Here is a 16,632-nt window from a genome sequence, read left to right on the forward strand (position 1 = left end):
GGGTGAAAGACTGGCTGGGTGGCTGGGCCCAAAGAGTGGTGGTGAATGGAGTTAAATCCAGTTGGTGATCAGTCACAAGTGGTGTTCCCCAGGGCTCAGTACTGGGGCCAGTTCTGTTTAATATCTGTATCAGTGATCTGGATGAGAGGATCGAGTGCACCCTCAGCAAGTTTGCAGATGACACAAAGTTGGGAGGGAATGTTGATCTGCTCAAGGGTAGGAAGGCTCTACAGAGGGATTTGGACAGGCTGGATCGATGGGCTGAGGTCAGTTGTGTGAGGTTCAACGAGGCCGAGTGCCGGGTCCTGCACTTGGGTCACGGCAACCCCATGCAGCACTACAGGCTTGGGGAAGAGTGGCTGGAAAGCTGCCCTGCAGAGAAGGACCTGGGGGTGCTGGTCGACAGCCGGCTGAATATGAGCCAGCAGTGTGCCCAGGTGGCCAAGAAGGCCAACGGCATCCTGGCCTGCGTCAGAAATAGTGTGGCCAGCAGGAGCAGGGAGGTGATTGTTCCCCTGTACTGGGCACTGGTGAGGCCGCACCTCGAGTACTTTGTTCAGTTTTGGGCCCCTCGCTACGGGAAAGACACTGAGGTGCTGGAGTGTGTCCAGAGAAGGGCAACCAAGTTGGTGAGGGGCCTGGAGCACAAGTCTTGTGAGGAGCAGCTGAGGGAGCTGGGGCTGTTTACTCTGGAGAAGAGGAGGCTGAGGGGACAGCTTATCGCTCTCTACAACTGCCTGAAAGGGGGTTGTAGTGAGGTGAGTACTGGTCTCTTCTGCCAGGTGCCTGGAGATGGGATGAGAGGAAATGGCCTCAAGTTGTGCCAGGGGAGTCTTAGATTGGATTAGGAAAAATTTCTTCACTGAAAGAGTTGTCAGGCACTGGAACAGGCTGCCCAGGGAAGTGGTGGAGTCACCATCCCTGGAGGTATTAAAAGATATGTAGATGTGGCACTTAGTGACATCGTTTAGTGGTGGATTTGGCAGTCAGGTTTACAGTTGGACTGGATCTTACAGGTCTTTTCCAACCTAAATGACTCTGTGATTCAATGATCATTTGCATTATTTCTTGTACCGGTGTAGTCCCATTGCCACAAGTAGCAATAGGAAGACTTTTCAAAAGATAATGGATAAAATTTACTTATAATTTCATCCTGGAACCTATTCTGTGTGGAGTAATCTGTCATTGGAGCAGCTGAGGAAGTGCAAAGCCATTTTATAAATTTGGTGGAAAACAGAAGAAAACATCCCCAAAACATTTGCAGGCATGCCTCTCCTTCTTTCTCCTGACTTGCTGTGTGTGGATCCACAGGTTACTCCTATATGGTAAATCAAACAGTGCCATGGAGTTGCAGTCATTGCCCCAGGGCTAAATGGTCCCTGGCATGGCAGTGTCCAGGCCAGCAAGAGGACTCCCAAACCCTTCCTGCACTGGGGTTGGCCAGGGACGGGCTGTCCCCAGTAGGCAACTGGATCCAGTCACCTTGTTTTGGAGGTGAAGACAATTGGATGGTATGGACACAAACCACTCTGGACACAGGCCACCACTCAGCTTCAGCAATGGAGAATGGTCCCCAGCAAATTCACTGAAACGGATGTGGCCATTGTGAAATCATTTCCGTGGATTTGGGAGCAAAACTGTGCCTAGTCTGCATGCAGCATTGCTATGCCATCTCCAGCAGTCTTACTCTGTCATTAATGGATAGACACAATAAACAGAGATGCTTTCAGGTTTTTTTATTGAACAATAATAGTCATATACTTTTAAAAACCAACCAGCTTATTAGATTTACATTCAAGAACTTGTAATGTCATTTATGACACTGTTGAAAGATAGTAATAATGTATGCAAATATTTACTACGTTCTTTAAATAATTCTCTTTAGTCTGCTGAAAGACTGTGGGTTTGATCCTGCTCTCACTGAAATCAAGAAAAAAATTACTTTTTATGTCAGTAGGTGAGAATCAATACACTTGCTTGTAAATAGCCCAAGATAATATTGCTCCCTCTCAGGCCCAAACATTCAATACAGGTTAAAATGTGATATATGGGAGTTTGAGGTTTATGTTTGTGTGTCTCCAATTATCATGGCAAGAGAGCCTGCACTGCCATACTGATGTTTGGACACCTACTGCTGTCATAGTCCTCTTGTTCTAGAGCAGCACAGGTCAACACTGCTTTCTCAGGTGAAAGCAGCCTGGTTCCACCAAAGCTGACTTTGGATCATGATTTGGACTCTTTAAAAGCTTTGGTGTTTCTATTGTTCATAGTTTTAAAAGTATGTTTTCAGATCCTGCACCAAACTTTGGCAGTGGTAGTGTGTGCTCCTTCTTTCACTGAAGTCACTGTCAAAGCTCCCATTGATTTCAAAGAAAATACTCAATTCAAACCACATTTCCAATGAGAGTGCTCTGCATTACAAGGCAGTTCCTAAACTCATGCAATCCAGGTTCACTCTGACACAGCTACGACATCAATTTCCATTATCTGAGGATCTGGTTGTTTCCAGACATATCAGCAAACCCATCTCAGTGTGGATTTTTATGTTACAAATATATCATCTAGTCTGGACTGAATGAGGGACTGCCAGTTCCTACAACATTCTAACATAGGTTTTTCTCCTGGCTGAAATGGGACCACTTGCTCATGCAAGTCAGAAGCGAAGGACTGGGTACCAAAGTACTGTAGCCTGTGGCTGCATTACCAGTCACTGAGGGTCCAAGACTTCTCTACATTGGATCAGATGTACTCCTTGTGAGTCACAGCTGGGCTGCAGCCACCGGTGAAGATGGAAAGTACGACAGTCCATTTGCTGGCCTCTGGCATTGGACCCACTCTTCCCCAAGAAATGCCGACATTGCCTTAAGGGCACCAAAGTAGCTGCTTTATAGAAATAGAGAGAGTGAGAAATAATGCTAAGCAGCTTCTTTCATTTTAGGTCCCCCTCTACATATCTGTATAATTTACCAAGCTGCTGTTTCTCAGCACAGAATTTAACTTTAGAAATCCACCTTAACACAATTTATGTCTGCGGTGTCTTGGCTAAGTTATTCACAATGTATAGACTGAAATGCTGGGTGTTTTCTCACTGAAGAAAGGGCGTATTTGTCTCTGCAGAATTGTCACCAAAATTCCAAAAACCAGAAGATGACTAACGTTGGTTTATTTAATTCACACTGTTGTCCTCATATGTTATTATTATTATTATTATTATTGTGATTCAGGGGTGTTGCTTTCTATCCTGGGATTTGTTGATGTGCTTTTCTTTCATGTTGGCTCCACACCAATAGTTTCACTCACCCAAACTGTCCACTGAATTCAGTGAGAGCTTTCCTGGCCTCAGGCTGCAAGAGTCAACCTCCGGCATTATTTAAATGAGGAGGGTTGAATCGTGCTGGTTTTTTAATATTACTGTACATTCAGGAATCCACAATACATTTCTCTGTTCAAATACTTATCAAAACAAATATCAAAAATCATATACACTGTACAGTCTATTTTTAAGTAAACATTTTTTTCATGAAAAACAGAATCACAATTGGCCTTCAGAGGTTACATTTTTATATGCTATAGATCTACTTTGTTCTTAAAGTGTGTTGTTGCATATTCAATAATCTGTGAGAAATGCATTCACTTGAAAGTCTTATGAGTGTAACTAAATATCAGCGAGGATTTAGCCATTTCATTACTGGAGAATGAATACCTTTCTCCTTAACGAATTCCTCTTTTACAGAATTGCCATCCCCTGATGCCATGTCGTTCTCTGAAAATACACAAAAATAAAGGTGGATTTCATGAAAATGAGAGAATTAAAACATTGTCTTGCAGCAATGTCCCTGGTTTGGGGAACACTTCAGAAAAACCTTAGCTAGCAAATCTTTTAGGGATCTCCCTGAATGCCTCCAGTTATCTAGTTGCAAAATTTCTGCCAAATTATGGCATAAGCCAGATGTGCTTTCTAGTAGTTCAAGCATAAGTCAAGTGATTTGAGTTCAGTTTCAGTTCTCACTGTAACACTCCAGTGTGACATGGGACCAAGCAGCACATCCTCAATAGCTACAGCAGCAAATTAAATATGCCTGCAGCTGTTGTGTGACTGAAGCCAGCTGGCATGGAATAGCCTGGTGCATGCCACTAAACTCTCTTACTCTCCAAAAAAAAGGTAAAAGTTATCCAGTTTGTCTACTGGAAGTGGCCCCTTGTTGACACTGATTCCTGAGCTGTGGCTGAGGTTGTTTGGCATGGCCTACCTAGGCTGGGATAAAGCATGCTGGCTGCTGCCCTACTGTTTGACCATGAAGGTGGTCAAATTGCAATACACAGGAACACACTCTGGCACCATTAAGTTTACTAGGATATATGTAGCCATAATGTCTTTATAAAATATATGGGCCAGAAACTTGCCTGTTTAAAACACAGAAGCATTCACAGCTATTTTAATTTGCTGAGGATCTGTCCTAGATGCTATAGCTACCTCTGAAGACCACTATTAAATGAAACCCCATGTGACCATCCCATGCAGTACTACCCACAGTGTCACTGGTCTACTTCCAGTGATGAGGACAGAAAACAGGGTGAAACCTTTGCACAGGTAAAAAATACCAATTGTTTCTATGGGTTCAGTATCTTATCCTGGCTGAGATCAGGCAAGCTGCTAAATATTGAGGCAGCAGAAGGTTTGGGGCCAAGGGAAGGAGAGGAAAGGGGGGGAAGAACTGATGAAAACAGGCTACCTGGGAAGATTTGGAATATAGGCTAGATACAGAAAAAAGCAAGACAGGAATATTTTTTTGTGTTATTTCAGCACCCTTGGTAATAAACAAAACCTGGAAAGGCAAAAGGGCACAACCATATAGAAAGATACAAAAGGATCAGGACTGATCCATCTCGCAAATTTTTTTTTCAAGATCATTTAAAATGTCATATAAGTGTAAGCTGAAGAACTTTGCTTCTGTCTAACTTTCACTAAACAGAAAGTGGGGGAAAGATAAATCATGTATTAAGGCAGCAAACTCTTCATAGCTTAATATAACAGGAGAAAATCAAAATAAGGCACACAAACTGCAGTTGGAGGAGAAATAAATTTCAAAGATGTTTGGGTGAAATCCTAGAAAAGGTCCCAGTAGGTCTAGGATTAGATCTCTGGTATTTATTTAAAATCTTTACATTTGTATTGATTTTGATTGGTGAACACTGTTCAAATCTACCTCAGTATCATCAGGTGGAGAATAAAAGAGGAAGAAATTTTAATCCCAGCTTTCAAATCTTCAGTGATCTCTCCTTCCTGCCTCAAAAACACTCCAGTTTCTCACATGCCTTTTTTTTAATTCTGTAAAGAACTGTTACAGGCTTCAGACATAATCTTAAATCTAAGAACTTATTCCAGAGATACTGTGATAAATGTCTACAATAAAACATTCCATAAAACAGTTCACTGACATCTGAAAATGTATAAAGCTCTGTCTTCATGGAAGAAGGATGTTACTTTTACCACATATTAGCTAACAGTAGTAAATACAGCCTAGTGAAATCCTATTCTACACAAAGTAGGTACATACATTGCATCTGAACTGACTACTGCAAATCCTGGCACAGGTGATGTTGTACTGCTAGTGCATGCAACAGCTGTGAAGTATTTTGCCCATGTGAGGATTTCAAAATGTTTTCAGCATGTGTCACAGCTCACCAAATTCCATGCCTTATGTTAAGGGAGCTGCCAATAAAAAAACATAAACGTACCTTGTGTTGTTAGCTGTTTGCACAGCTCCACCAAAGTACACATCACTCACTCACAGCATACACAGCATGCAAGTAGATCATGTAAAAGGTGATTTCTGCTAAAATCAACTGCCCCACAAAGTCTTACCTGTGTGTGAAACTATTTTTCGTCGATTTGGAGGCTTTGAAGCAGACAGTTGAAAAAATGGGAACTTCAAACACTTCCCGGTTACTCTGTCACAGATGCCAGAGGGACAGTTGCAGGTTTTCCTGCATTCCATTCCATAGGTACCATAGGGACATTCTGAAAAAAAGTAATATTGCAAAGCAGTCCTCAGTGATCCAAGTCAGCTGCCAGCACTCTTAATAGCTGGTCTGCTTATATCCTTAAAAGTGGAAAACCTTTGAGGAGAGGTCAGCTAAACCTTGACTATGGGATTTCAGCATACTGACTGCTTATTACAAGCATTTTCCAGTTTTAACAAACCTTGACACACATGATATACATCATTTCTTTTCATATAACTTATTTACAATGTGCCAACAATAATCCTTCTCTGAAACACTCTTAGTATTAAAATGCAAATTAAAGGCAGTATGACTATGTAAGTATGTAATCATAGAGGATGTAGTTAAAGGACTAGCGTCAGATTTAGAAAAGAAGAATACTTCAGCAAGTTCCTGAATTCATTGTTTGGGCGTGATATTATCTGACTTACATGACCGTCATGATTTAGAGCTGCAATCTATTGCTAGTGCCAGGCTGCCTGTGGCCAGGGCCACTGCACATAGCCTTGGTGGAGACTGCCGCCCCGACCCTGAGGAGCTATCCAGCAAACACACCATCCGCCTGGAGACGCTCCCAGCTCTTGGGAAGAGCCTTCCGCTATGTAACAACTTCTCAGACAGCAAAGGTCTGCCTTCCCATGGCAGACAGCAAAGAGCAAACCTACATTTCCAGCCTAAAGAGTGAGTATGCTCTAAAGGGATCACTGGCACTAAGGTGGCTGCCTGGTTGTATTGCATCTGGTCACATACTGCCCTGAGCCAAATCTCCTGCCCCTGAGCAAGCTTGTACAGGAGCACCAAAGGGCAGCTGTCAGGATGGGACCAAATGTTTTCTGAAAAAAATTAAGTCAGGTGCAGAGGATTTGCCCCATCCCATAGCTGACACCTATCACATGCTGGATCACATAGCTTCCCAGAGGGTTTAAACTTGGGGTCACGGCCCTTGTCTTCCTCTGCCTTGCTATTGAACAGGGCACCTTCCCAGAGCCATAGCTGAAGAGATGGAGACAAGGAAAATCCAGCTCCAGCATCCCCTTTCCAAATCCCTTGTCATGGTTTAATGAAACAAGAGATCATCACAAGAGAAGTTTGGGATGTCCCAGAAGAAAGGTCTTTATGCTCGAGCTGTCCTTGCCAACCCAGGGTGCAGGTCACCTTAAATGACAAGTCCTGGCGAGTTTCCAGTTCAAGTCCTAAGGGCAGGTGAATGACCATTCAGGGCTGGACCAAGGATCCATTCAGCCCAGGCTCCCACAAAACACTTAAGAAAGAAGATGACCATGGTAAGCACAAATGATACCTCTTCCCCTATATTCTCCCCCATTTTCAGCTCTGGGACATCCTGAGCCAGCCATAGTTTCTGTGCATGTAACATCCCACAACAGGGTTACCCTTCTCAGTTTGTCCAGTCTCCTCTTGAACCAATGCAAATACTTAGTTTCACCGTACAGACTAGGCTATCTTAAAACCAGGCTAATGCCCCCAAATGAAACCAACATATTACAACTCTCTACATGTCCAATGGTTATGCTTTTATAAATGAAAAACAATGGAAAATCAACTAATTCCCTGCTAGGGAGTGCAGAGTGAATTCCTCCAGCCTGGAGGACCTCACAGAGCTTCACCATACTCCCCTTCCCAAGCAAGGACACTCTTTGATCTGCTGTTTGTCCACATAAACCAGAAACAAAATCCTGCCAAAGCAAAACAGGTCTTGTGTGCACAAACCTCCCTGAGGGACGAGCTGAGAGCACACACCACATGTAGCATTAATCTGCCTGCTGCAGGTGCTTAGGTACTGAGCCCAGAGAGGTGGGATGCAAAGCTGTGTACAACGGCATGGAAACAAGTCTGAGCCCAAAGCACTTGGCTCCATGTGGAATAATCCTGACATTGATGTTGCTCTTCAGATTTGATGAAACTGAGATCTGAGTCAATTTTGCTTTCAGAAGGTTTTGTTCAGCAGGAGCCTGCTCCTAAATAAATTGCAAATAGCTCCCAGTGATCTAAGGGAAGCAAAAGCAGGTTCTTTACTGTGACAGTTATACCTCAGATTTAGAGGGTATTTACTAATAAAAGTGCAGGGCACCAGTTTTCCTTAGTCTGTTTTGAACAATAATGACATTGCTATTGATTATAATACTAAATACTTACAATACTGAAAGTACTCAAAAAATTGCTCTGAAACATATACTGTCCATGTTTTACCCACTTCAGAAATCAGAAATTGAAGAACAGACTTCAGGTTATTTTTCCACCACTTCAAAGTAAATCAGTTGCAGGCAACCAGAGAGAATATAGCCATCCTGACTCTGTGAATTATTACAAGCATGGAAGTTACTAAAATGAGTGAGTGATGTGGTATCATAGCTATAAACACAGAAAATAAAAATACTTGGCCCCATACTTTGCCCGATAAAATTCAAATACATCCAGAAAGAGACTGCACTATCTCAGAGCTGAGATGAAAAAAGAAAAATAATTAGGAATTACATTGATAATATTTAGTGAAAATAAATATATGGGGAATATAAGCCTTAAATACCAATTTACAATTCAAAGTCAAGATGTGGCTTTCTTGAAATTAATGATAGTTTTTTCACTGACTCACTGGAAAAAAAAACATTTTACTTTACATTTTTTACAGAGCTTCCCAGATTCAGCTACAGGGATTCATATCTCATGTTCCTCAATGTTTCTTTTTTCCCATTTGAAGTGTGCTATTGCAAAGAAATTCCTACGAGGACAGGGAAAAGTATATAATCATTCAAAAGAACTGTTAAAAGAAATATAGGTGGTATCTTGTACTGCAGTAACTTTTAATAAACTGAAGATCAGTCAACTATCTCAGTAAAATAGTTTTCTGGTGGGTGCACCAGAGAAATTATCTTTATGTGTAAATTCTAGTCTTCAAAAATAAAAGTAGTATTTGGGGTTTCACCCTCTAACATGCACATGAATTTGGTTTTAATACCAATGTAAGTAAGTGTGTGCTTATTGAGTGTGTATGTGAGTCAGCCTGAATGATTTTTTGCGGCATCTGGTCCTAAGTCATTACTTTAACTGAGGCTATTAATACTCGGGTTATTTAACTGCCAAGACATCTCCACTTCTAAGGAAGTTATTCAAAAGCATATCTGTATCTACTTACTGAAGTGGTACACGAACACAGGAAAACTCACTGCATCCATAGTTTGCAAAGCCTTTTTTAAAAATTATTTATTTTAGAATCTTTCATCCTACTTCCTAGTAATTTAATACCTTCTCTCCTTTTAAAGAGTCTCCTTTTTGCATGGAGTGGGGATAGGTCTTAAATGAAAAATGCCATAATAGTTACAACTAAAGATATCAGCATGCAGCATACCTGGAATAAGATGAGAGCTGTGGCTGGCTGCTCACCTCACAGTCAGCTCCTGTTCTGTTAGTCCCATCTTTCAGGCAGGAGGGTCTCTGTTTGCCTTCCCTGACTACATCCCTAGGGTAGCTAAGCACCTCAAAGGCAGGACTGAATTAAACACGACAACGTCCCCAGGCGCTCAGGCAGTGCTGTTATCTCCATCTTCCAGACCCCAGAGAGAACACCTGGTCCCTGGGCAGGCAGCCGGCAGTGCCAGAGGGAACCTTACCCCAGGAAGAGCACGGCAGGGGCAGGGACCCTGTGACAAGTTTGGACTTGCAGGATTTAAGTCTTTACAATTTATAGAAAGCCACCCACCAAATCAGAGGAAGGATCAGGACTAGTGCCTGGGTCTCCCAAGTCCTAATCAAAAATCTCATCTCCAAGCACAGCCCATCCGTATTTCCTCACACGTGTCCCTAAGTCTAAACAATATTCTCACATAAATAACCCTGTCCCACCTACAAGTAACACCTTTTAATACCAGCAGGTATTTTTCACTTTCTTCTTGGCTAAGGGCTGAGCTGGAAAAATCCCATTTTAGACCTTTCAAGCAGGAGGCAAGCTCTATATGTAGGTTGCTGTAAAACTGCCACAGTGGGTGCATGCAAAGTGAATATTGTTACCTTTGCAGATACCAAATTCATCACCAAAGTCATCCTCCTCAGTGTAAAACTGGCACTTCAGCCCAGGACCACACTTGACACCATCCATACCCGAGACCGTACGATAGCAAGTCTCCCCCAGAGCAGCTGCACACACTCTGCAACAGCCACAGTCATCCAGCACCGTTCGCTTACAGCGCAAGGTACTTTTGCATGCGTTACTGTCACAGGGCTCGGGACAATCTACTGCATATTTCGCACTCCAAGCAGTTCCAGCGTGCACGGGCATCAGGAGGAGTGTGAGAAACAGGAAGCCCTTCATGTCTTGCAGGGGTAAATGTTCCGTCCCAAAGAGCAGGCTTTAATGCTCAGCCTGCTGGTGCCTTGTGCCGAGGGAAGCAACGGTACAGAATCCAAAGTGGTAGCTGCACACATCAGCCTACAAGTTTATGAGCTTTATACAGTGTGTTGCCCACATGCTGCACCGTCGTCAGCTTCCTCAATCCGGCAGCGCTGCTCCTGCCAGCCTCCCTTGTTTCAGTTTATGAAATCCAGGATGAAGGTTGGATTAGCACTCTGCTGCCATCCAGGAATTGAAAAGCCTGAGCTGATGTAATCTGTTATGTTTAGTTGGTTGTTTTGCATGAGGACTAAAAACTCTCTCACATCCGTCTCAAATGCTCAAGGACGTCTGCCAAAAGGAAAAAAAAACAAACCCACACACAACCAAGAAAAAAAAAACCAAACCCCAACCCCAAGTAGGTTGCATACCTTCCTGCAGGACAGGGATCGCTGTGACACTGGGCACACTGCTGACAGGACAGCTCTGCCTTGGTAACACAGCTCATGCGACCAGAAGAAAATCACACTGAATCTTCTCACTGATGAAAGAATAATCTTTAAAAGAATAAATCTTTGCCATTGCCTTCAAGGGGTTACGGACAGTTACTTTAAGGAACAAAGTGAGATCATGTCATTTAACAGCTGAGCTCAGATGTTTCAGTAGTGTTTTTCCTGCCTGCCTCAAAACAGTACTTTTTAATCAGTATTTAGGTGGAGATGAATTAAACATTTTACTCAAGGATTACTGTTAGAACTAAAACCAGGTCAGACAGAAACCAGCATTTTGTGGGATCTTCCACAGGAAATTCAGAGGAATGATCAATGAGCTGCCTCGACCTCACAACCGAAGGGGGAAATCCCCATCCATCACCAGCACCATCTGCACAGCCTTAACGTGGATCCGGGGCGGGGGGGGGGGGCTGATTCTCCTCCCCTTTACACCACTTCTATCCTGATCAAACTCTGTGGGATGCCCTGATGTTGTTCTTCAATGAAAGCAGTGTAAATAAACAGAAAATAAGTTTCAATTTCCCCCATCCCCCCTCTTAGACTTTATTCACACTGCCAGAGCCTTGACAAGAAACAGCAAACAACTGAAGAGTTTAGTGAAACAGACAAGCCACCAGAGAGATGGAAATTTCTGCTCTAAAGAAAGATCTACAGGGAAGGAAAGAAGGAATAAAGCCAGCCATAAATAAATCTCTGAATACTGAAAGTTGCTGCCACTGAAGTTAGTGGGAACCATAGCGATATAAATTTGTGTGTGACCAGCCTGCCATTTGGGAATCCTGTGTCTTGAGTGGGCTGAGGATGCTGCCAGTAGGCTGCCAAATAAAATGAAGGGCTATGCTGGAAATACAGGAGAGCAGGAAAGCCTTTTCTTCATGAATGCGAATGTGAACTGATAGATCTAAACCAAAATGCTTAACTTCTCTCTTGTGAAGAAGTTGAGAAAACCAACATATTGTATGTTGCATCTGGGTAGGTTGTTCGTATACTTCTGGTACATGTGGGTATTAAGAACCTGGATAGCATAGCATAGCATTGCATAGCATAGCATTGCATAGCAGAGGAAGAGGAAGAGGAAGAGAGAGGTAGAGTGTCCTGGTTTCAGCTGGAATAGAGTTAATTGTCTTCCTAGTAGCTGGTATAGTGCTGCTTTGGGTTCAGTATGAGAAGAATGTTGATAACGCACTGATGTTTTCAGTAGTTGCTAAGTAGTGCTTAACCTAAGTTAAGGATTTTTCAGCAAGAAGGCTGGAGGGGCACAAGAAGTTGGGAGGCGACAGTCAGGGCAGCTGACCCAAACTGGCCAATGGGGTATTCCATACCGTGTGGTGTCATGTCCAGTATATAAACTGGGGGGAGTTGGCTGGGGGGGCCGGATCGCTGGTCAGGGACTGGCTGAGCATCAGTCAGCGGGTGGTGGGCAATTGCATTATGCATCACTTCTCTTTCTTGGGTTATATGTCACTCTCTTTTTGTTATCTTCTTTTTCATTACAATTACTTTTTTTTTTTCAATTATTAAACTGTTCTTATCTCACCCCATGACTTCTACTTGTTTTCTATTATCCTCCCTATCCCACCAGCAGGTGAGGGAGGAGTGAGTGAGCAGCTGCATGGTGCTTATTTGCTGGCTGGGGTTAAACCATGAGAAGGAGAGAGGAGAGGAGAGGAGAGGAGAGGAGAGGAGAGGAGAGGAGAGGAGAGGAGAGGAGAGGAGAGGAGAGGAGAGGAGAGGAGAGGAGAGGAGAGGAGAGGAGAGGAGAGGAGAGGAGAGGAGAGGAGAGGAGAGGAGAGGAGAGGAGAAGAGCCTAATATGTTTAACACATGTCAAAGGGAGACTGCACTCAGGCAAATATTTGCAGGCATCCGTCTTATACAGTATATAATTATTCAAAATACAGTTCTTCTAATCACAGTTGCCAGCTGGCAGATGTTTACATGCACTAGCACATGCCTGGTTTCACATGTAATCTTGGACCAATCAGTGAATTTAAAGTGTAAAAATTAAAGCATTAGGTTGAAGTCTTGTATGAACTGACAAAAGTGCTATTGGTAGCCATGAGGTGACAGCAATTAGCAGTAGTAGACAACTTCATCTTCAAAATCCAATGCAACTATCCTCTGGGAAGTGAAAGGAATACTTCAAACATGGAAGTGAAGATTGCAGCTAAAAAACAAGGAGGCACAAAAGTACAAGGTTATAATGAGCAGATAAATTAGAAATGGATGTGCTATCCCTGATCCCATCACAACTACAACATGGCAAAAGCCTGTTTTAAAAAAAAAAAAAAAAACAAAAAACTAACACAACATCTGCCCCATAGTTCACAGGTCAGCAGAGTAATGTAAACCACTACCCATTTCTGCTGGCATTAGCATCAACTAAAATTGACACCGGTTTATATAAATAGGTGAGGCTGTAACCTGTGGGGCTGAGGAGCCTGTGTAAATCCCACTGGGCAGTCCCTCAGTGGGAGAGAGCCGCTAAATTTGATCAGAGGGCCAGGGAGCACAGCTAAGGGCAGTAACCTTTTCAGTCCCACAGCCGAATCTGTTCACAAGGGTGAAATAGCCCAAAGAAGCAGGTTGCATACTTAGTGCATGAGATTTCACAGGTCTGCAGCAGTAAGGAGCAGGAAGGCTTTCCCTAAAGTCCCACCCTTAAGTCTCCTTTAAGTTAATTCACACCTGCCCTTAAATTCATACCTGCTTGCTCACTCAGAGGAGATAACAGAGAAGTATGCAGACCCACCCACGCATACACTTAGGCATTTATGCCTGGTAGTAAACACCAGCTGGTAAAATCCTGTTCTGTATTTAGGAAATGCTCCTTGTATAAAACACCGAACAAGATCTGAAAGGGCTGCACTTCACATTTGGGTTTCTCACAAGGAAAATGTCCTAGGGAGATGATAAATAAAAAAATTACACACAGATGTGGTGAGAAAAAGAAATTGTAAAAGAGATCAGCACACTCCCCTAGCAACTAGCCAATATTATTTGGAATAAGATGGAAACTGTATTCTGTGCTTGGAGCTAGAAGCCAAAGTAAATTATTACAATGGATCAAAAAATACATGTAATGGAAGAAAACAATATGAACAGATAGAGGTCTGGCTTATACATGAGTATCATGGAGGAAATAATGATACTATGATCTTCCACACCGTCCACTGATTAAGTAGTGAAATAAATCCAATGTCACTCCCTCTGCTTTTAATGTTTCTTTGTTGTTTTACCTGTTGAATCCATTAACCTTTTAATTCCAATGAACAGCTTGATCCTGTAAAGCCCTGAACTAAGCTCTCCCTCGAAAACTGGTGCAACGGGAATTAATGAAGCTTCCCCAGCTATCAACAGCAGAAAATTTAGCACCATTATTTAATGTGTGGTATAAATATACTTTAAATGTGGGAGACTTTCTGGATCAGATCAGATCAGTGCTAATTATTTTTTCTCCAAATTTACAGTATAAACTCTCTTGGTGCCAGTTTACATCATAATTACATCATCATATATAATGTTTGGCATTCCTCCTAGAAACAGAAGAGGTTTCAACCCTTAGGTTCAAGACTTTACAGGGAACAGAGCAATCAATGGTTTAGTATCAGTGAGCTGTGAACTGTGTTTCCAGCTGAATACTTCACAACACAATTTTTCCAGTTCTTTTGCAAATAATCCATTTCTCAAGCAAAAGCAACTGCGGGGGGGCAGGTCTTGAGGTTGTATTTATGCCCTCTGAAAAGTTTGACTCCACCTGTTAAAGATCCCCAATAAATTACATACTTCATGATACATGATTAATCTCTGCTGATATATGGGAGCAGTCTATTCATTAGGCCAATACTCTAAGACTTTGCTTGTTTTGCTCCTTAGATAGAGTAACGTTCACTTCATTTCTTCTGAACTTAAGCATTCTGGCCACTGTCATTATCCAGTCTTTTGAACATGTAAAGCTGGGATAAGCAGGAAGCATTAATATGTCTTTAAACATAGGAAAAGGTTTAATGTATGAGCCTTGTTGCTCATTTCCAAAAGGCAGTCCCTAAACTAAAAATATGTTACTGTACATTCCTGAACGATCCAACCTTTTCCCAGGCTTCCTTTACAAAAAGCCATAAGCACAATGCTATATGAGAAGCAAAGTTTCAAAGGGAAACACCGAAAGGAAGCTGAGCTGCAAAGTCCAAAATGAAAAGCCAGAAATAGGAAGTAAAAGATAAGAATCAGGAAAGTGAGATAGCGGCAAGGACTCCCCTTTGTATGATTTCTTTTCTTGTATCTTTTCAATGAATTGCTAATTACTCTTTGTTTCAACTGTAACATGGCAACTCAACTTCACTCTGGTAAAAATAGATGCTTTGGGACATTTCCTACGCGCTGAAGGCAAGAGGTGTTTACATCCTTTCTCCAGGCAGACCAGGTGCTATGCAGAGAAGTGGGTAGGCTGGCTACCTCTCCACAGACCTCAGGAGCTACTATAGAAATGACTGGATATGGTGGGGTTATCTGCAGAAAGCCTCAGGAACTAGAGCCATAGCTTGTTTGGAGCATATTAAAAATATCCTTGCCCATAACTCCACATACAAATATGTGGCATGTCCAGCCTGGGAGCTGGAAGCCAAACTGACTGCACATAACTTCTGCTCTGAGTTTCCTCCCTCAGACCTATGGCCATACAAATGGAGCTGGGCACCTCTCAGGTCTGTGCTACTGAGTCCACATGGCACAGTCCTGTTCCTTGAAGGATTGTGTTCATGTCCTAGCTCTTATTGAAGGATCTCTGCACTGTGCCCTCCCTGCACAGTGTGGCTATTCCCAGTGATTTTACAACCACTGCAATGTTCTGTATAGCAGAAATCACTGGCTTTCCCTCAATTAATTCATGAATTGGGTCAAATAATTCTGCTGTGCTTAGCGAATGTGTTCAAGACACAAAAAAACATCACAGAGTGGTGGAAAAGATCTACTACATGGCAACGGGGTCAATTTTCTCCAAGGCAGGCAAGTTTGGGTTTGTCATACACAATAAATAGGTAGTTGATGTAAGTGCAGAAAAAATGATGAAAAAACAGGTTATGATTCTGTTATGCTGAAGTCTTTTTTTGACTACTTTCAAATCATCTACATTTCCAGGGGAAAAAGGGAGTTTCAGTGCCCAAGACCTCTAAGATCTATATTAGAGAGTTTCTTAAAAGTATGAGAAAGTCACATACCTTCTCTGTACTTCAGAAAATTTACTTCTCACAATACAATACTAAACTTGACTGATCACTCACAGCCGAAACCAATGCTCTGCCTTCACAACCCCCCACTTTATCAATAGTTTTGTCAGTAGCTGTTTCTTTTGTGATACCTCTTGCTCCTAGGAATCTAAATCACCCTGATTAAGCCATACAACCACCTAGGGAAAAAAAGCCTTTCCATGTGAATATTTTTCACAGATTTTCAACCATTTGAAAAAAAAATATAAAATACTCTTTCAGGAATGATCTTCAAATGTTCGGTTTCTTTATCAATAAAAGAAAAGAAGATGTGAATGATGGCTCTTCTCATGTTCTACTTAGGTGCTCAGGTGCGTATATATTGCCCATGTGGTACACAGCTTTAATGCTGAGATAATGTGAAAGATATTTTATCTCTCACTATTAAACATAATTAACTGATATAGGAATATACACTCATTTCTTTATTGCCGTGCAGCCTATGCTCTCAGTAGTTCCCTGCAGAACAAGAATAAAACATATTAGACTGGAACAAGCATTTTCATTAG

At 42.2% G+C, this 16,632-nt stretch overlaps 1 protein-coding gene across 1 annotated transcript; it reads right to left on the minus strand.

Moving 5' to 3' along the window:
- Window positions 1-1,727: 1,727 nt before the first annotated feature.
- Window positions 1,728-10,794, minus strand: ESM1 (endothelial cell specific molecule 1). Its single transcript, XM_009914967.2, has 3 exons — window positions 10,030-10,794; window positions 5,867-6,022; window positions 1,728-3,763 (listed from the first exon to the last, which is right to left on the minus strand). Exons 1-3 carry the CDS (start codon window positions 10,328-10,330, stop codon window positions 3,663-3,665), a joined length of 558 nt encoding a protein of 185 aa, XP_009913269.1. The 5' UTR covers window positions 10,331-10,794; the 3' UTR covers window positions 1,728-3,662.
- Between the last annotated feature and the right edge of the window lie 5,838 nt (window positions 10,795-16,632).

Source organism: Haliaeetus albicilla, chromosome Z (genome assembly GCF_947461875.1).
Source record: "Haliaeetus albicilla chromosome Z, bHalAlb1.1, whole genome shotgun sequence".
In the NCBI taxonomy this organism is placed as follows: Eukaryota; Metazoa; Chordata; class Aves; order Accipitriformes; family Accipitridae; genus Haliaeetus; species Haliaeetus albicilla.